Here is a 20951-nt window from a genome sequence, read left to right as displayed (position 1 = left end):
TGTGTGTGTGGGTGGGTGACTGTGCGTGTCCTGGTGTGGGTGGGTGGGTGGGTGGGTGACTGTGCGTGTCCTGGTGTGTGTGTGTGTGTGTGTGTGGGTGACTGTGTGTCCTGGTGTGGGTAACTGTGCGTGTCCTGGTGTGTGTGTGGGTGACTGTGCGTGTCCTGGTGTGTGTGTGTGGGTGACTGTGCGTGTCCTGGTGTGTGTGTGTGGGTGACTGTGCGGTTCCTGGTGTGTGTGTGGGTGACTGTGCGGTTCCTGGTGTGTGTGTGTGTGGGTGACTGCGGTTCCTGGTGTGTGTGTGTGGGTGACTGTGCGTGTCCTGGTGTGTGTGTGTGGGTGACTGTGCGTGTCCTGGTGTGTGTGTGGGTGACTGTGCGTGTCCTGGTGTGTGTGGGGTGACTGTGCGTGTCCTGGTGTGTGTGGGTGACTGTGCGTGTCCTGGTGTGTGTGTGTGGGTGACTGTGTGTGTCCTGGTGTGTGTGTGTGGGTGACTGTGCGTGTCCTGGTGTGTGTGTGGGTGACTGTGCGTGTCCTGGTGTGTGTGGGTGACTGGCGTGTCCTGGTGTGGGTGACTGTGCGTGTCCTGGTGTGTGTGTGGGTGACTGTGCGTGTCCTGGTGTGTGTGTGGGGTGACTGTGCGTGTCCTGGTGTGTGTGTGTGGGTGACTGTGCGTGTCCTGGTGTGTGTGTGTGGGTGACTGTGCGTGTCCTGGTGTGTGTGTGTGGGTGACTGTGCGGTGTCCTGGTGTGTGTGTGTGGTGACTGTGCGGTTCCTGGTGTGTGTGTGTGTGGGTGACTGTGCGTGTCCTGGTGTGTGTGGGTGACTGTGCGGTTCCTGGTGTGTGTGTGTGTGTGGGTGACTGTGCGTGTTCCTGGTGTGTGTGTGGGTGACTGTGCGTGTCCTGGTGTGTGGGTGACTGTGCGTGTCCTGGTGTGTGTGTGGGTGACTGTGCGTGTCCTGGTGTGTGTGGGTGACTGTGCGTGTCCTGGTGTGGGTGACTGTGCGTGTCCTGGTGTGTGTGTGTGGGTGACTGTGCGTGTCCTGGTGTGTGTGTGGGTGACTGTGCGTGTCCTGGTGTGTGTGTGTGTGGGTGACTGTGCGTTTCCTGGTGTGTGTGTGTGGGTGACTGTGCGTGTCCTGGTGTGTGTGGTGACTGTGCGTGTCCTGGTGTGTGTGTGGGTGACTGTGCGTGTCCTGGTGTGTGTGGGTGACTGTGCGTGTCCTGGTGTGGGTGACTGTGCGTGTCCTGGTGTGTGTGTGTGGGTGACTGTGCGTGTCCTGGTGTGTGTGTGGGTGACTGTAAGTGTCCTGGTGTGGGTGACTGTGCGTGTCCTGGTGTGTGTGTGTGTGGGTGACTGTGCGTGTCCTGGTGTGTGTGGGTGACTGTGCGTGTCCTGGTGTGTGTGTGTGTGTGTGTGGGTGTGTGTGTGGTTGACTGTGCGTGTCCTGGTGTGTGTGTGTGGGTGACTGTGTGTGTGTGGGTGACTGTGCGTGTCCTGGTGTGTGTTGGGTGACTGTGCGTGTCCTGGTGTGTGGTGTGGGTGACTGTGCGTGTCCTGGTGTGTGTGTGTGACTGTGCGTGTCCTGGTGTGCGTGTCCTGGTGTGTGTCGTGTGGGTGACTGTGGGTGTCCTGGTGTGTGTGTGGGGTGACTGTGCGTGTCCTGGTGTGTGTGTGGGTGACTGTGCGTGTCCTGGTGTGTGTGTGTGTACTGTGCGTGTCCTGGTGTGTGTGTGTGTGTGGGTGACTGTGCGTGTCCTGGTGTGTGTGTGTGGGTGACTGTGCGTGTCCTGGTGTGTGTGGGTGACTGTGCGTGTCCTGGTGTGTGTGGGTGACTGTGCGTGTCCTGGTGTGTGTGTGGGTGACTGTGCGTGTCCTGGTGTGTGTGTGTGTCGTGTGGGTGACTGTGCGTGTCCTGGTGTGTGTGTGTGTGTGTGGGTGACTGTGCGTGTCCTGGTGTGTGTGTGTGTGTGTGTGGGGTGACTGTGCGTGTCCTGGTGTGTGTGTGGTGTGTGGGTGACTGTGTGTGTGTGTGTGTGGGTGACAGTGCGTGTTCTGGTGTGTGTGTGTGTGTGGGTGACTGTGCGTGTCCTGGTGTGTGGGTGACTGTGTGTGTCCTGGTGTGTGGGTGGGTGACTGTGCGTGTCCTGGTGTGTGTGTGTGTGTGCGCGTGTCCTGGTGTGTGTGTGTGTGGGTGACTGTGTGTGTGGGTGACTGTGCGTGTCCTGGTGTGTGTGTGTGTGTGGGTGACTGTGTGTGTGTGTGGGTGACTGTGCGTGTCCTGGTGTGTGTGTATGGGTGACTGTGCGTGTCCTGGTGTGTGTGTGTGGGTGACTGTGCGTGTCCTGGTGTGTGTGGGTGACTGTACGTGTCCTGGTGTGTGTGGGTGACTGTGCGTGTCCTGGTGTGTGTGTGTGTGTGTGGGTGACTGTGCGTGTCCTGGTGTGTGTGTGTGGGTGACTGTGTGTGTGTGTGGGTGACTGTGCGTGTCCTGGTGTGTGTGTGTGTGACTGTGCGTGTCCTGGTGTGTGTGTGTGTGACTGTGTGTGTCCTGGTGTGTGTGTGTGGGTGACTGTGCGTGTCCTGGTGTGTGTGTGTGGGTGACTGTGCGTGTCCTGGTGTGTGTGTGTGGGTGACTGTGCGTGTCCTGGTGTGTGTGTATGGGTGACTGTGCGTGTCCTGGTGTGTGTGTGTGGTTGACTGTGCGTGTCCTGGTGTGTGTGTGTGTGACTGTGCGTGTCCTGGTGTGTGTGTGTGACTGTGCGTGTCCTGGTGTGGGTGGGTGACTGTGCGTGTGTGTGGGTGGGTGGGTGACTGTGTGTGTGTGTGTGTGTGGGTGGGTGACTGTGCGTGTCCTGGTGTGGGTGGGTGGGTGGGTGGGTGACTGTGCGTGTCCTGGTGTGTGTGTGTGTGTGGGTGACTGTGTGTCCTGGTGTGGGTAACTGTGCGTGTCCTGGTGTGTGTGTGGGTGACTGTGCGTGTCCTGGTGTGTGTGTGTGGGTGACTGTGCGTGTCCTGGTGTGTGTGTGTGGGTGACTGTGCGGTTCCTGGTGTGTGTGTGGGTGACTGTGCGGTTCCTGGTGTGTGTGTGTGTGGGTGACTGCGGTTCCTGGTGTGTGTGTGTGGGTGACTGTGCGTGTCCTGGTGTGTGTGTGTGGGTGACTGTGCGTGTCCTGGTGTGTGTGTGTGGGTGACTGTGCGTGTCCTGGTGTGTGTGTGGGTGACTGTGCGTGTCCTGGTGTGGGTGACTGTGCGTGTCCTGGTGTGTGGGTGACTGTGCGTGTCCTGGTGTGTGTGTGTGGGTGACTGTGCGTGTCCTGGTGTGTGTGGGTGACTGCGTGTCCTGGTGTGGGTGACTGTGCGTGTCCTGGTGTGTGGGGGTGACTGTGCGTGTCCTGGTGTGTGTGGGGGTGACTGTGCGTGTCCTGGTGTGTGTGTGGGTGACTGTGCGTGTCCTGGTGTGTGTGTGTGGGTGACTGTGCGTGTCCTGGTGTGTGTGTGTGGGTGACTGTGCGTGTCCTGGTGTGTGTGTGTGGGTGACTGTGCGGTTCCTGGTGTGTGTGTGGGTGACTGTGCGGTTCCTGGTGTGTGTGTGTGGGTGACTGTGCGGTTCCTGGTGTGTGTGGGTGACTGTGCGGTTCCTGGTGTGTGTGTGTGTGGGTGACTGTGCGGTTCCTGGTGTGTGTGGGTGACTGTGCGTGTCCTGGTGTGTGGGTGACTGTGCGTGTCCTGGTGTGTGTGTGGGTGACTGTGCGTGTCCTGGTGTGTGTGGGTGACTGTGCGTGTCCTGGTGTGGGTGACTGTGCGTGTCCTGGTGTGTGTGTGTGGGTGACTGTGCGTGTCCTGGTGTGTGTGTGGGTGACTGTGCGGTTCCTGGTGTGTGTGTGTGTGGGTGACTGTGCGGTTCCTGGTGTGTGTGTGTGGGTGACTGTGCGTGTCCTGGTGTGTGGTGGTGACTGTGCGTGTCCTGGTGTGTGTGTGGGGTGACTGTGCGTGTCCTGGTGTGTGTGGGTGACTGTGCGTGTCCTGGTGTGGGTGACTGTGCGTGTCCTGGTGTGTGTGTGTGGGTGACTGTGCGTGTCCTGGTGTGTGTGTGGGTGACTGTAAGTGTCCTGGTGTGGGTGACTGTGCGTGTCCTGGTGTGTGTGTGTGTGGGTGACTGTGCGTGTCCTGGTGTGTGTGGGTGACTGTGCGTGTCCTGGTGTGTGTGGGTGACTGTGCGTGTCCTGGTGTGTGTGGGTGACTGTGCGTGTCCTGGTGTGTGTGTGGGTGACTGTGCGTGTCCTGGTGTGTGTGTGTGTGTGTGGGTGACTGTGCGTGTCCTGGTGTGTGTGTGTGTGTGGGTGACTGTGCGTGTCCTGGTGTGTGTGTGTGTGTGGGTGACTGTGCGTGTCCTGGTGTGTGTGTGTGTGTGTGGGTGACTGTGCGTGTCCTGGTGTGTGTGTGTGTGTGTGGGTGACTGTGCGTGTCCTGGTGTGTGTGTGTGTGTGTGGGTGACTGTGCGTGTCCTGGTGTGTGTGTGTGTGTGGGTGACTGTGCGTGTCCTGGTGTGTGTGTGGGTGACTGTGCGTGTCCTGGTGTGTGTGTGTGGGTGACTGTGCGTGTCCTGGTGTGTGTGTATGGGTGACTGTGCGTGTCCTGGTGTGTGTGTGTGGGTGACTGTGCGTGTCCTGGTGTGTGGGTGACTGTGCGTGTCCTGGTGTGTGTGTGTGTGACTGTGCGTGTCCTGGTGTGTGTGTGTGTGACTGTGCGTGTCCTGGTGTGTGTGTGTGTACTGTGCGTGTCCTGGTGTGTGTGTGTGACTGTGCGTGTCCTGGTGTGGGTGGGTGACTGTGCGTGTGTGTGTGTGGGTGGGTGGGTGACTGTGTGTGTGTGTGTGTGTGGGTGGGTGGGTGGGTGACTGTGTGTGTGTGGGTGGGTGACTGTGCGTGTCCTGGTGTGTGTGTGGGTGTGTGACTGTGCGTGGGTGTGTGTGTGGGTGACTGTGTGTCCTGGTGTGGGTAACTGTCGGTGTCCTGGTGTGTGTGTGGTGGGTGACTGTGCGTGTCCTGGTGTGTGTGGATGACTGTGCGTGTCCTGGTGTGTGGGTGACTGTGCGTGTCCTGGTGTGTGGGTGACTGTGCGTGTCCTGGTGTGTGTGGGGTGACTGTGCGTGTCCTGGTGTGTGTGTGTGTGGGTGACTGTGCGTGTCCTGGTGTGTGTGTGTGGGTGACTGTGCGTGTCCTGGTGTGTGTGTGTGGGTGACTGTGCGTGTCCTGGTGTGTGTGTGGGTGACTGTGCGTGTTCTGGTGTGTGTGTGTGGGTGACTGTGCGTTTCCTGGTGTGTGTGTGTGGGTGACTGTGCGTTTCCTGGTGTGTGTGTGTGGGTGACTGTGCGTGTCCCGGTGTGTGTGTGGGTGACTGTGCGTGTCCTGGTGTGTGTGTGGGTGACTGTGCGTGTCCTGGTGTGTGTGTGTGTGTGTGTGTGGGGTGACTGTGCGTGTCCTGGTGTGTGTGTGTGTGGGTGACTGTGCGTGTCCTGGTGTGTGTGTGGGTGACTGTGCGTGTCCTGGTGTGTGTGTGTGGGTGACTGTGCGTGTCCTGGTGTGTGTGTATGGGTGACTGTGCGTGTCCTGGTGTGTGTGTGTGGGGTGACTGTGCGTGTCCTGGTGTGGGTGACTGTGCGTGTCCTGGTGTGTGTGTGTGTGTGACTGTGCGTGTCCTGGTGTGTGTGTGTGTGACTGTGCGTGTCCTGGTGTGTGTGTGTGACTGTGCGTGTCCTGGTGTGGGTGGGTGACTGTGCGTGTGTGTGTGTGGGTGGGTGGGTGACTGTGTGTGTGTGGGTGGGTGGGTGACTGTGTGTGTGTGGGTGGGTGACTGTGCGTGTCCTGGTGTGTGTGTGGGTGTGTGACTGTGTGTGGGTGTGTGTGTGGGTGACTGTGTGTCCTGGTGTGGGTAACTGTGGGTGTCCTGGTGTGTGTGTGGGTGACTGTGCGTGTCCTGGTGTGTTTGGATGACTGCGTGTCCTGGTGTGGGTGACTGCGTGTCCTGGTGTGGGTGACTGTGCGTGTCCTGGTGTGTGGGGGTGACTGTGCGTGTCCTGGTGTGTGTGTGTGGGTGACTGTGCGTTTCCTGGTGTGTGTGTGTGGGTGACTGTGCGTTTCCTGGTGTGTTTGTGTGGGTGACTGTGCGTGTCCCGGTGTGTGTGTGGGTGACTGTGCGTGTCCTGGTGTGTGTGTGGGTGACTGTGCGTGTCCTGGTGTGTGTGTGGGTGACTGTGCGTGTCCTGGTGTGTGTGTGGGTGACTGTGCGTGTCCTGGTGTTGGTGACTGTGCGTGTCCTGGTGTGGGTAACTGTGGGTGTCCTGGTGTGCGTGTGGGTGACTGTGTGTGTCCTGGTGTGGGTGACTGGGTGTCCTGGTGTGTGTGTGGGTGACTGTGCGTGTCCTGGTGTGTGTGTGGGTGACTGTGCATGTCCTGGTGTGTGTGTGGGTGACTGCATGTCCTGGTGTGTGTGTGGGTGACTGTGCGTGTCCTGGTGTGTGTGGGTGACTGTGCGTGTCCTGGTGTGTGTGTGTGGGTGACTGTGCGTTTCCTGGTGTGTGTGTGGGTGACTGTGCGTGTCCTGGTGTGTGTGTGTGGGTGACTGTGCGTGTCCTGGTGTGTGTGTGTAGGTGACTGTGCGTTTCCTGGTGTGTGTGTGGGTGACTGTGCGTGTCCTGGTGTGTGTGGGTGACTGTGCGTGTCCTGGTGTGTGTGGGTGACTGTGCGTGTCCTGGTGTGTGTGCGTGTCCTGGTGTGTGTGTGTGGGTGACTGTGCATGTCCTGGTGTGTGTGTGGGTGACTGTGCGTGTCCTGGTGTGTGTGGGTGACTGTGCGTGTCCTGGTGTGTGTGCGTGTCCTGGTGTGTGTGTGTGGGTGACTGTGCATGTCCTGGTGTGTGTGTGGGTGACTGTGCGTGTCCTGGTGTGTGTGCGGGTGACTGTGCGTGTCCTGATGTGTGTGTGGGTGACTGTGCGTGTCCTGGTGTGTGTGTGTGTGACTGTGCGTGTCCTGGTGTGTGTGACTGTGCGTGTCCTGGTGTGTGTGTGTGGGTGACTGTGCGTGTCCTGGTGTGTGTGTGTGGGTGACTGTGCGTGTCCTGGTGTGTGTGTGTGTGGGGTGACTGTGCGTGTCCTGGTGTGTGTGTGTGTGGGTGACTGTGCGTGTCCTGGTGTGTGTGTGTGGGTGACTGTGCGTGTCCTGGTGTGTGTGTGTGTGGGTGACTGTGCGTGTCTTGGTGTGTGTGGGTGACTGTGCGTGTCCTGGTGTGTGTGTGTGTGTGTGGGTGACTGTGCGTGTCCTGGTGTGTGTGTGTGGGTGACTGTGCGTGTCCTGGTGTGTGTGTGTGGGTGACTGTGCGTGTCCTGGTGTGTGTGTGTGGGTGACTGTGCGTGTCCTGGTGTGTGTGTGGGTGACTGTGCGTGTCCTGGTGTGTGTGTGGGTGACTGTGCGTGTCCTGGTGTGTGTGTGGGTGACTGTGCGTGTCCTGGTGTGTGTGTGGGTGACTGTGCGTGTCCTGGAGTGTGTGTGGGTGACTGTGCGTGTCCTGGTGTGTGTGTGGGTGACTGTGCGTGTCCTGGTGTGTGTGTGGGTGACTGCGCGTTTCCTGGTGTGGGTGAATGTAATGGCAGGGCTCTGAGGTTAGCTGCTGGTCTATCAAGATTCACTCTTACTTCCTCTATTAGAAATATAATTAGATCTGCTTAGCGTTTTGGTGTATGTGAACAGAACATTGTTTTAACCCATGTGGCTCAGTTGGTAGAGCATGGTGTTTGCAACGCCAGGGTTGTGGGTCCGATTCCCACGGGGAATGTATGAAATGTATGCATTCACTACTGTAAGTCGCTCTGGATAAGAGCGTCTGCTAAATGACTAAAATGTAAATGTAACCATCTCCCCCTCCCCTCTCTCTCCTCCCCCCTCCCCTCTCTCTCCCCTCTCTCCCCCCCTCCCCTCTCTCCCTCTCTCCCCCTCCCCCCTCCCCTCTCTCTCCTCCTCTCTCCCCTCTCTCCCCCCCCTCCCCTCTCTCTCCTCCAGGCTAGGCCCAGTGTTCAGCCTGTTTGTACCTTTCTACTCCTCCATCCCCAAGGTTCCAGTCACTCAACTCCTTGGTCAGATCTCCATAACTAACAAGTCCCTGGTTTACATTGTAGGCCTGCAGGTATGTAGAGTTACATAGTGTTCAGCATGGTGGGGGTCAGGGGTTAATATGTAGAGTTACATAGTGTTCAGCATGGTGGGGGTCAGGGGTTAATATGTAGAGTTACATAGTGTTCAGCATGGTGGGGGTCAGTGGTTAATATGTAGAGTTACATAGTGTTCAGCGTGGTGGGGGTCAGTGGTTAATATGTAGAGTTACATAGTGTTCAGCGTGGTGGGGGTCAGTGGTTAATATGTAGAGTTACATAGTGTTCAGCGTGGTGGGGGTCAGTGGTTAATATGTAGAGTTACATAGTGTTCAGCGTGGTGGGGTCAGTGGTTAATATGCAGAGTTACATAGTGTTCAGCATGGTGGGGTCAGTGGTTAATATGTAGAGTTACATAGTGTTCAGCATGGTGGGGGTCAGTGGTTAATATGTAGAGTTACATAGTGTTCAGCGTGGTGGGGGTCAGTGGTTAATATGTAGAGTTACATAGTGTTCAGCGTGGTGGGGGTCAGTGGTTTATATGTAGAGTTACATAGTGTTCAGCATGGTGGGGGTCAGTGGTTAATATGTAGAGTTACATAGTGTTCAGCGTGGTGGGGGTCAGTGGTTAATATGTAGAGTTACATAGTGTTCAGCATGGTGGGGGTCAGTGGTTAATATGTAGAGTTACATAGTGTTCAGCATGGTGGGGGTCAGTGGTTTATATGTAGAGTTACATAGTGTTCAGCATGGTGGGGTTTAGTGGTTAATATGTAGAGTTACATAGTGTTCAGCGTGGTGGGGGTCAGTGGTTAATATGTAGAGTTACATAGTGTTCAGCATGGTGGGGGTCAGTGGTTTATATGTAGTTACATAGTGTTCAGCATGGTGGGGGTCAGTGGTTAATATGTAGAGTTACATAGTGTTCAGCATGGTGGGGGTCAGTGTGTTAATATGTAGAGTTACATAGTGTTCAGCATGGTGGGGGTCAGTGGTTAATATGTAGAGTTACATAGTGTTCAGCATGGTGGGGGTCAGTGGTTAATATGTAGAGTTACATAGTGTTCAGCGTGGTGGGGGTCAGTGGTTAATATGTAGAGTTACATAGTGTTCAGCGTGGTGGGGGTCAGTGGTTTAATATGTAGAGTTACATAGTGTTCAGCGTGGTGGGGGTCAGGGGTTAATATGTAGAGTTACATAGTGTTCAGCATGGTGGGGTCAGGGGTTAATATGTAGAGTTACATAGTGTTCAGGTTGGTGGGGGTCAGTGGTTAATATGTAGAGTTACATAGTGTTCAGCATGGTGGGGGTCAGTGGTTAATATGTAGAGTTACATAGTGTTCAGCATGGTGGGGGTCAGTGGTTAATATGTAGAGTTACATAGTGTTCAGCATGGTGGGGGTCAGTGGTTAATATGTAGAGTTACATAGTGTTCAGCATGGTGGGGGTCAGGGGTTAATATGTAGAGTTACATAGTGTTCAGCATGGTGGGGGTCAGTGGTTAATATGTAGAGTTACATAGTGTTCAGCATGGTGGGGGTCAGTGGTTAATATGTAGAGTTACATAGTGTTCAGCATGGTGGGGTCAGTGGTTTATATGTAGAGTTACATAGTGTTCAGCATGGTGGGGGTCAGTGGTTAATATGTAGAGTTACATAGTGTTCAGCGTGGTGGGGGTCAGTGGTTTATATGTAGAGTTACATAGTGTTCAGCTTGGTGGGGTCAGTGGTTAATATGTAGAGTTACATAGTGTTCAGCATGGTGGGGTCAGTGGTTAATATGTAGAGTTACATAGTGTTCAGCATGGTGGGGGTCAGTGGTTAATATGTAGAGTTACATAGTGTTCAGCATGGTGGGGGTCAGTGGTTTATATGTAGAGTTACATAGTGTTCAGCGTGGTGGGGTCAGTGGTTAATATGTAGAGTTACATAGTGTTCAGCGTGGTGGGGGTCAGTGGTTAATATGTAGAGTTACATAGTGTTCAGCGTGGTGGGGGTCAGTGGTTTATATGTAGTTACATAGTGTTCAGCGTGGTGGGGTCAGTGGTTTATATGTAGAGTTACATAGTGTTCAGCGTGGTGGGGTCAGTGGTTAATATGTAGAGTTACATAGTGTTCAGCATGGTGGGGGTCAGGGGTTAATATGTAGAGTTACATAGTGTTCAGCATGGTGGGGTCAGTGGTTAATATGTAGAGTTACATAGTGTTCAGCATGGTGGGGGTCAGGGGTTAATATGTAGAGTTACATAGTGTTCAGCATGGTGGGGGTCAGGGGTTAATATGTAGAGTTACATAGTGTTCAGCATGGTGGGGTCAGTGGTTTATATGTAGAGTTACATAGTGTTCAGCATGGTGGGGGTCAGTGGTTTATATGTAGAGTTACATAGTGTTCAGCATGGTCGGGGTCAGGGGTTAATATGTAGAGTTACATAGTGTTCAGCATGGTGGGGGTCAGTGGTTTATATGTAGAGTTACATAGTGTTCAGCATGGTGGGGGTCAGTGGTTTATATGTAGAGTTACATAGTGTTCAGCATGGTGGGGGTCAGTGGTTTATATGTAGAGTTACATAGTGTTCAGCATGGTCGGGGTCAGTGGTTAATATGTAGAGTTACATAGTGTTCAGCATGGTGGGGGTCAGTGGTTTATATGTAGAGTTACATAGTGTTCAGCATGGTGGGGGTCAGTGGTTTATATGTAGAGTTACATAGTGTTCAGCATGTTGTTTCAGCTCCTGACCTCCAGTCCGTTCATGTGGCTCGTTGCTCTCAGTGGACTGGTGAGTTCACACCACACTGACCCTGTTGCATAGCAACCAGTATTACCCAACCGCAGTGGCTTCTTCAGAAATTCTAAATCCACACGCAACCCCACAGTCTGAACCACAGCGTGTTTCCCTCAGCTCTCTGGGAAGCTGTACCACGGAAATGCTCTGAGGGTGCAGCGGCTTCTCTTCGTACCCCGGTGGCTGTCCCGTGTAGGGGCCTTCGTCCTGGAGCCCCTGTTCTCCGGGCCCCTGCCCCCCAGTGAAACCCCCCTGGGGATGGGGGCTACGCTGGACATCCAGAGACAGCAGAGGATGGATCTCCATGATCAACAGATGCTGCTGGCCCAGTTCCAGCAGGCCACGAGGAACCACAGACCACCACAGCCACAGGTATGGACAGACATACACACACACCACACACACACACACAGACAGGCATACACACACACACACACACACACACACACACACACACACACACACACACACACACACACACACACACACACACACACACACAGACATACACACACACACACACACACACACACACACACACACACACACACACACACACACACACACACACACACACACACACACACACAGTACTACACACACACAGTACTACACACACACACACACACACACCACACACACACACACACAGACATACACACACACACACACACACACACACAGTACTACACACACACAGTACTACACAAACCACACACACACACACACACACACACAAGACAGACTAATGGACATTCCATTTGACTTGACCCTCCTTCTGATCAGTTTTGGCCAATCAGAAGCATGCATGCCTTTGCAGAATATTTAATGCAATCTTCTCATTGGTAGAATGAATGTCCTTCACTTGCGTAGGCAACTTGAGTTTATAGTCCTGCTGCCTTTCCAACACACAGCTCCCGGTGGTCACTGTCTTTTGAACTGATGTGCAGGCAGGGCTCTTCTAAAGTGTACATGACCATTATTCTGTATAGAAACAATCATGTTGATATTGGCCATTTTTGCTTTGATCACATCCAAAGCCATATTTTGCCATTTGCCTTTTTTAAATAATTGGTAATACTATGTAATGCTTTTTATTTAATATCAGGAGTACAGCAATAATTCTGCCATTGTTGGAGAGCTCAGATTCTCCCCATTTCAATTGATTCAATGCTATTTAGCCCCTACGGCTGTTATGAGGGGGAGAAAACCAGAGCTGTAAATTGTTTAAAGGTGACTGGCAAAGGTTTCCACAAAAAACTGTAACACTTAATAATAATGCTATTTTAGGCTTCATTAAATAAGCCTGAACCCCCCCAAAATATCAGACTACATTTAGCTGTCATTTCTAAATGTTGGTGAAGATGTATTTTTCTGGCCATAGAATGCAAGAATGATATCATTTGAGGGTCTAAAGAAAAGCCCAGTGGCGTACTGCAAGGAACACAAGCTACAGACATGGCTGTAGTCATTTTCTCTGAATCAGAACTGAAGCTGACATGATGCGCTTAGACACTTGTATATCTGGAGAAATAAACATGTAAGTCAATAATGATGACTCATATGCAGATAATCAGATAGTTAGCTAGCTATAGCCACATAGTGCATTTCTGATCATTGTGATGAGTCTTCCATTTAAATCAAATCACATTTTATTGGTCACACACACATTTAGCAGATGATATTGTGGGTGTAGTGAAATGCTTGTGTTCCTAGTTCCAACAGTGCAGTAATATCTAACAATTCACAACAATACACACACATCTAAAAGTAAAAGAATGGAATTAAGAAATATATAGATATTAGAGCAATGTCGGAGTGGCATTGACTAAAGTAGAATACAGTATGTACAGTGGGCTCCAATTACTGGCACCCCTGACTGGCACCCCTGACTGGCACCCCTGACTGGCACCCCTGACTGCCACCCCTGACTGGCACCCCTGACTGGCAATGCACAAACAATACTTCTATATAAACAATATAATTATAGAGAGAAACTCAATACCAACATGTGAGAAATATTGGACTTTATTCATGTTTTAATAGAACCAACCAAAATCATACAATTATTTAATACAAAATACATTGAACCAAAATCAAGGTTTCATAATTATTGGCACTCCTCATTTAGTACTTAGTGCCACCACCTCTGGCAAGGATAACAGCATGGAGTCTCTTCCTGTAATGTTTGACAGCGTTTGAGTTTGAGTTTATTTTATTTTTACAGGGACAGTGCACATTAATCAACGTTTCAGTAAAAGTGCCGGTTTTAGCCAGCCGGCTAATTTTCAACCGCAGTCCCTGGGCAGGTTAAGGAACACATTTGGAGGGATTTTGGACCATTCCTCTATGCAGACCCTTTCAAGATCCTTCACATTCTTGGGTTTGTCTTATCAACTGCCCTCTTCCACTCAGCCCACAGGTTTTCTATTGGACTGATGTCTGGTGACTGAGACGGCCATGGCAGAACATTGATTTTGTTGTCACAGAACCATTTCTGAGTGGATCTTGAGGTATGTTTTTGGGTCTTTGTCTTGTTGGAAAGCCCACCTACGACCAAGTCCCAGCCTTCTGGCAGAGGCAACCAGATTGTCAGATACTTGGAGGAATTCATTATGCCATCAATCTTAACCAGTTTCCCTGGACCTCTGGAATTAAAACAGGCCCAAAACATCACTGACCCACCGCCATATTTCACCGTGCCTCTCCTTGTATGCATCTCAGTTTCGACACCAATGCTGTATCTGACCAAAACGTTCAATTTTGGCCTCATCTGACCAGAGTACCCTCTTCCAGTCATAATTTGAATTACGTTTGGCAAACTCCAAGCGTCTGTGTCTTGGGGTCAGAAAGGGCTTTCTTCTGGCAGCCCTTCCAAAGAGCCTGTGGTTGTGGAGGTGGCGTCTGATGGTGCATTTTGAAACCTGGTGACCCCAAGACGCCACCAAGGCCTGCAATTCTTTCACAGTGATTATTGGGGATTTTGTTGCTTCTCTCACCATCCTGGGGGGTAAAATGCATTTGCGTCCTCTACCCGTGAGGTTTAACTGTTCCATATCTTTGGATGTTTTAAATAATTGCCCTGACAGTGCTCAGTGATATATGAAGGTCTACGACCATCTGTCCCTTTTCAACTGCCAGTTGAAGTTTCCTTCATGGTGCTGGATGACAGCGGGATATTTCATGCATGTTACCTCATTTTTATACCCTAGTGAAACAGGAAGTGGTGTAATGGCTCAATATACACTGCTCAAAAAAAATAAAGGGAACACTTAAACAACACAATGTAACTCTCCACTTAGGAAGCAACACTGATTGACAATAAATTTCACATGCTGATGTGCAAATGGAATAGACAACAGGTGGAAATTATAGGCAATTAGCAAGACACCCCCAATAAAGGAGTGGTCCTGCAGGTGGGGACCACAGACACTTCTCAGTTCCTATGCTTCCTGGCTGATGTTTTGGTCACTTTTGAATGCTGGCGGTGCTTTCACTCTAGTGGTAGCGTGAGACGGAGTCTACAACCCACACAAGTGGCTCAGGTAGTGCAGCTCATCCAGGATGGCACATCAATGCGAGCTGTGGCAAGAAGGTTTGCTGTGTCTGTCAGCGTAGTGTCCAGAGCATGGAGGCGCTACCAGGAGACAGGCCAGTACATCAGGAGACGTGGAGGAGGCCGTAGGAGGGCAACAACCCAGCAGCAGGACCGCTACCTCCGCCTTTGTGCAAGGAGGAGCAGGAGAAGCACTGCCAGAGCCCTGCAAAATGACCTCCAGCAGGCCAGAAATGTGCATGTGTCTGCTCAAACGGTCAGAAACAGACTCCATGAGGGTGGTATGAGGGCCCGACGTCCACAGGTGGGGGTTGTGCTTACAGCCCAACACCGTGCAGGACGTTTGGCATTTGCCAGAGAACACCAAGATTGGCAAATTCGCCACTGGCGCCCTGTGCTCTTCACAGATGAAAGGAGGTTCACACTGAGCACGTGACAGAGTCTGGAGATGCCGTGGAGAACGTTCTGCTGCCTGCAACATCCTCCAGCATGACCGGTTTGGCGGTGGGTCAGTCATGGTGTGGGGTGGCATTTCTTTGGGGGGCCGCACAGCCCTCCATGTGCTCGCCAGAGGTAGCCTGACTGCCATTAGGTACCGAGATGAGATCCTCAGACCCCTTGTGAGACCATATGCTGGTGCGGTTGGCCCTGGGTTCCTCCTAATGCAAGACAATGCTAGACCTCATGTGGCTGGAGTGTGTCAGCAGTTCCTGCAAGAGGAAGGCATTGATGCTATGGACTGGCCCGCCCGTTCCCCAGACCTGAATCCAATTGAGCACATCTGGGACATCATGTCTCGCTCCATCCACCAACGCCACGTTGCACCACAGACTGTCCAGGAGTTGGCGGATGCTTTAGTCCAGGTCTGGGAGGAGATCCCTCAGGAGACCATCCGCCACCTCATCAGGAGCATGCCCAGGCGTTGTAGGGAGGTCATACAGGCACGTGGAGGCCACACACACTACTGAGCCTCATTTTGACTTGTTTTAAGGACATTACATCAAAGTTGGATCAGCCTGTAGTGTGGTTTTCCACTTTAATTTTGAGTGTGACTCCAAATCCAGACCTCCATGGGTTGATACATTGGATTTCCATTGATTATTTTTGTGTGATTTTGTTGTCAGCACATTCAACTATGTAAAGAAAAAAGTATTTAATAAGAATTTTTTTCTTTCATTCAGATCTAGGATGTGTTGTTTAAGTGTTCCCTTTATTTTTTTGAGCAGTATAGTTCTTTAAGACTTAGGTACACTTAAATAAGTGGAATTTAATTCCTGGTTGAATTTTGGTAGATGTTAATCTTTACGGGTGCCATTAATTGTGGAACCTTGATTTGGAGGGCATTGATTTTTATTTAAATCAAATGATTTTGGTGTGTTCCATTGAAACATTAATAAAGTCCAGTATTTCTCACATGACTGGTATGAGTTTCTTTATAATTTTATTGTTTATATTTTTGTAAGTATTGGTTGTGCATTGCCAGTCAGGAGTACCAGTAATTTTGGAGCCCACTGTACATATGAGATGAGGTAAAGCATTTTACATTTTTTTAGTCATTTAGCAGACGCTCTTATCCAGAGCGACTTACAGTAGTGAATGCATACATTTCATTTTCATTTCATACAATTTTTTTTCTTCTTCGTACTTGGCCCCCCGTGGGAATCGAACCCACAACCCTGGCGTTGCAAACACCATGCTCTACCAACTGAGCTACGGGGAAGGCTAAAGCAGTATGTAAACATTATTAAAGTGGCCAGTGATTCCAAGTCTATGCATATGTATATCTATATAGGGCAGCAGCCTCTAAGGAGCAGGGTTCAGTCACCGGGTGGAAGCCAGCTAGTGATGCTGTTTAACCTGTTGAGGACAGACGTTCCGCTAGCGGAACCCCTAGCCAACAGCCAATGGCATCGCACGGCGCCAAATACAAAACCAACTAAAATACCACAATTCAATTTTCTCAAACAATCAACTATTTTACACCATTTTAAAGATAAGACTCTCATTAATCTAACCACATTGTCCGATTTCAAAAAGGCAAATCTACTAATTATATGCATATTCTAGTTTCTGGGCAGGAGTACTAATCAGATTAAATCGGGTACGTTTTTTATCCGGACGTGAAAATACTGCCCCCTATCCCAAAGAAGGGGCAGTATTTTCACGGACGGATAAAAAACGTACCCGATTTAATCTGATTAGTACTCCTGCCCAGAAACTAGAATATGCATATAATTATTAGCTTTGGATAGAAAACACTCCAAAGTTTCTAAAACTGTTTGAATGGTGTCTGTGAGTATAACAGAACTCATTTGGCAGGCCAAAACCTGAGAAGATTCTGTACAGGAAGTACCCTGTCTGACCATTTCTTGGCCTTGTTGATTATCTCTATCTATTACAGGGGATCTCTGCTCTTACGTGACACTTTCTACGGCTCACATGGACTCTCAGAAGGCGGCAAAAAGCTGAATCGTGGCTTTGCAGGCTCTGGCTGAAACAAAGTAGCGCGTTTCGATAGTGGCTGGTTACAGTACTGTGAGACTCAGGCTCGTGCCCGCGTCGACCGAAAGCTTTGTTTTCTTTCCTCTGTTTAGCTAAACGGAGATTCCCGGTCGGAATATTATCGCTTTTTTACGAGAAAAATGGCATAAAAATGGATTTTAAACAGCGGTTGACATGCTTCGAAGTACGGTAATGGAATATTTAGAAATCTTTTGTCACGAATTGCGCCATGCTCGCGACCCTGATTTACCATTTTGGATAGTGTCTTGGAATGCACGAACAAAACGCCGCAATTTGGATATAACGATGGATTATTTTGGACTAAACCAACATTTGTTATTGAAGTAGCAGTCCTGGGAGTGCATTCTGACGAAGACAACAAAGGTAATGAAACTTTTGTAATAGTAAATCGGAGTTTGATCAGGGCTAAACTTGGTCGGTGTCTAAATGGCTAGCCGTGATGGCTGGGCTATCTACTGAGAATATTGCAAAATGTGCTTTCACCGAAAAGCTATTTTAAAATCGGACATATCGAGTGCATAGAGGAGTTCTGTATCTATAATTCTTAAAATAATTTATGTTTTTTGTGAACGTTTATCGTGAGTAATTTAGTAAATTCACCGGATGTTTGCGGGGGTATGCTAGTTCTGAATGTCACATGCTAATGTAAAAAAGCTGGTTTTTGATATAAATATGAACTTGATTGAACAAAACATGCATGCATTGTATAACATAATGTCCTAGGGTTGTCATCTGATGAAGATCATCAAAGGTTAGTGCTGCATTTAGCTGTGGTTTTGTTTTTTGTGACATTATATGCTAGCTTGAAAAATGGGTGTCTGATTATTTCTGGCTGGGTACTCTGCTGACATAATCTAATGTTTTGCTTTCGTTGTAAAGCCTTTTTGAAATCGGACAGTGTGGTTAGATTAACGAGAGTCTTGTCTTTAAAATGCTGTAAAATAGTCATATGTTTGAAAAATGGAAGTTTTCGGATTTTAGAGGAATTTGTATTTCGCGCCACGCCTATCATTGGATATTGGAGCAGGTGTTCCGCTAGCGGAACGTCTAGATGTAAGAGGTTTTAACAGTCTGATGGCCTTGAGATAATGTTTTTCTCTCGGTCCCAGCTTTGATGCACCTGTACTGACCTCTCCTTCTGGATGATAGTGGGGTGAACAGGCAAAGGTTTGGAAAAACAGGGAGACCTTTTGCCTGTCACCTGTAACCAAGTCTTTGTATTTGTAGCCTATGGTTAATGATGGCTTTGGTTACTGCCGCAATAGCCATGTTGCCAGCTAAGTTATTTGTTGGTGCATGCACTCAAGGTGTCAAGAGCGTTCCACAGGGATGCTGGACCATATTGACTCCAATGCTTTCCACAGTTGTCAAGTTGGCTGGATGTCTTTTGGGTGATTTCTTGATACACACAGGAAACTGTTGAGTGTGAAAAACCCAGCAGCGTTGCAGTTCTTGGCACAAACCGGTGTGCCTGGCAACTACTACCATACCCATTCAAAGGAACTTAAATATTTTGTCTTGCCGCTTCACCCTCTGAATGGCACACACACAATCCATGTTTCAAGGCTTTAAAATCCTTCTTTAACCTGTCTCCTCCCCTTCATCGACACTGATTGAAGTGGATTTAACGTGAGCTCAATAAGGGATCATGGCTTTCAGCTGGATTCATCTGGTCAGTCTGTCATGGAAAGAGCAGGTGTTCTTAATGTTTTGTATACTCAGTGTATACTAGTAAGCCTATTTGGACAAGACTGAATATGCACATGATGGAAGTTAGAGGTAGCCTAAATATGAATGATTTAATGGAAAATGCATTGACTAAAATATGACTAAAATTACTGAATAAAACTAGACAAAAATTGTCCAGAGTTTTAGTCGACTGACAATAACTGAAACTAAGAAGGACAAAATGACTAAAATGTGACTGACTAAAAGCTATTTTAGTCAAAAGACTAAATTTAAAATGGCTGCCAAAATGAACACAGTCTCCAACTTCAGTGCGTTCAAGACAACTGGGAACTCTGGGGGAAAAACTAATGATGACTGGGAAAAATCACTTTAAACGGTCATCTCAGAATTACAAGTTGGAAACTCGGGCATCATCCTAGAGCTCCAACTTCTCTGACTTGAAGATCACTGACGTCGTGATTTTTTCAAGTCTGTGATCTTTTTTTATTTTCCCAGAGTTCCCAGTTGTCTTGAACGCACCATGATTGTCCCTCTCTGTCCTTCCCAGAATGGCCTAATGAACTGGAACAGATTTTTCCCATCGCTGAGACACAGAGGACAGAACCTTCCCCCAGAGCCACAACCACACCCCTCTCCACCGCTGCAGCCGCACCCCTCTCCACCGCTGCAGCTCGCACCCCTCTCCACCGCTGCAGCCGCACCCCTCTCCACCGCTGCAGCCGCACCCCTCTCCACCGCTGCAGCCGCACCCCTCTCCACCGCTGCAGCCGCACCCCTCTCCACCGCTGCAGCCGCACCCCTCTTCACCGCTGCAGCTCCACCCCACAGCTCCACCGCTGCAGCTCCACCCCACAGCTCCACCGCTGCAGCTCCACCCCACAGCTCCACCGCTGCAGCTCCACCCCACAGCTCCTCCCTTGATCAACACTCCTGTAGCTGAAGAACAGGTGAGCACTGTGCGTGAGTGCGGACACGGAATTGCATTTCTTTACCAGTTTCGTGTTAGCATTTCTGATGTTTGTGTGTTTATTTCTGTTTCCCTAGGTTGCCAGATTGATGGAGATGGGCTTCTCCAGAATAGATGCTCAGGATGCCCTCAGAGCATCCAACAACGACATCAACGTGGCAACCAACTTTCTGCTGCAGCATTTAGGGTAGGGAGGAGTTTGAAAGATGTAGAACCTGAGAGAGAACAGAGGGAACAGAATGAAGTCTGGGTCTGATCCAGTGAGCAGGGTCCTGGGGTTTGAGGCCAGGGTGACTGGACTGCTCTGGAACTCCAGAGGACTACACAGAGAATAACTCAACACAGACTACACAATTACTAGGAGGAAAGGAGAGAGGAGGACAGTAATGCTGCTGCTGTCCACTGTGCTTCCTGAAGGGTGAAGAGGGCTGCTTCCTGGTAGTGGGTGCTCAGCCCTGTTCCAGATAGTTTGGATACTCTGTCCTGTCACCTTGCTGCTGAGGGACAGAAGATGGAGGATCAGAAGGCTGCTATTCTCAGGGCTTGTTGCATCTAGTGTCTTCTCTATACTCTAGCATTACCATGGTTCATTACGGCTTCCTCCACCTCACACACACCTTCGTCCAGAAAACATACACACTCGCCAGTCCCTCAAGGTTTTCTTTTGTGTCATTTGTCCATGGACAATGATTACAGGAGTTTGTTTGATGACTTCTGAAAACACTCAGAATGAATCTAACATCTTAAAGGGGTTTGAAATGAGGAGAATATACTAAATTATGGAAGCTGTCAATCTTGTATACTCAATGAAAACCGTCTGCATATGTAATACTTAGTGTATGGCTTGTATAGCTGCTCAGTGGCTACATTCTGGTTAACTACACTAATGAATAAAATCATGGTGTCAAGGTATTAATTATGAAAATGACTAACTAGTTTTTCACAATCATTGAGGATTTAACACTTATTTATATAATTATTTACTTTGTTTTGTTTTATGTGACTGACTGTATAAACTGAGGGGTGCTTGTTGTTTGGTTAACCTATGCCTGTGTGTGGTGTTATTATGCTACAGATTACAAATGATTAACAATTTAACAAACTGCTTCCAACCACTGAAATATATGCAATGTGCTGTGCTGAGGTAACAGCGCTGTCCATACAGCGTTACAACAGTATAATGGCCTAATGAATAAACCTACCTCTCACCTTCAGATGCTTTTCTGATTTTCTGCTTTACTTCACAGCATTACTCCTATAACATGTTATTATGCTTTGGGATGACT

At 49.9% G+C, this 20951-nt stretch overlaps 1 protein-coding gene across 1 annotated transcript in view; it reads left to right on the top strand.

The window, feature by feature from the left end:
- LOC106594731 (ubiquitin-associated domain-containing protein 2) overlaps positions 1-20879 on the top strand; it is a 45658-nt gene extending 24779 nt beyond the window's left edge. The window contains 6 exon segments of the mRNA XM_045698367.1: positions 8060-8183; positions 10877-10924; positions 11048-11302; positions 19246-19368; positions 19370-19645; positions 19743-20879. Coding sequence (XP_045554323.1) covers positions 8060-8183; positions 10877-10924; positions 11048-11302; positions 19246-19368; positions 19370-19645; positions 19743-19856 — 940 coding nt within the window. The 3' untranslated portion in view covers positions 19857-20879.
- Positions 20880-20951: the final 72 nt, after the last annotated feature.

Source organism: Salmo salar, chromosome ssa16 (assembly GCF_905237065.1).
Source record: "Salmo salar chromosome ssa16, Ssal_v3.1, whole genome shotgun sequence".
Lineage (NCBI taxonomy): Eukaryota > Metazoa > Chordata > Actinopteri > Salmoniformes > Salmonidae > Salmo > Salmo salar.
This window is presented reverse-complemented; position numbering and strand designations above follow the sequence as displayed.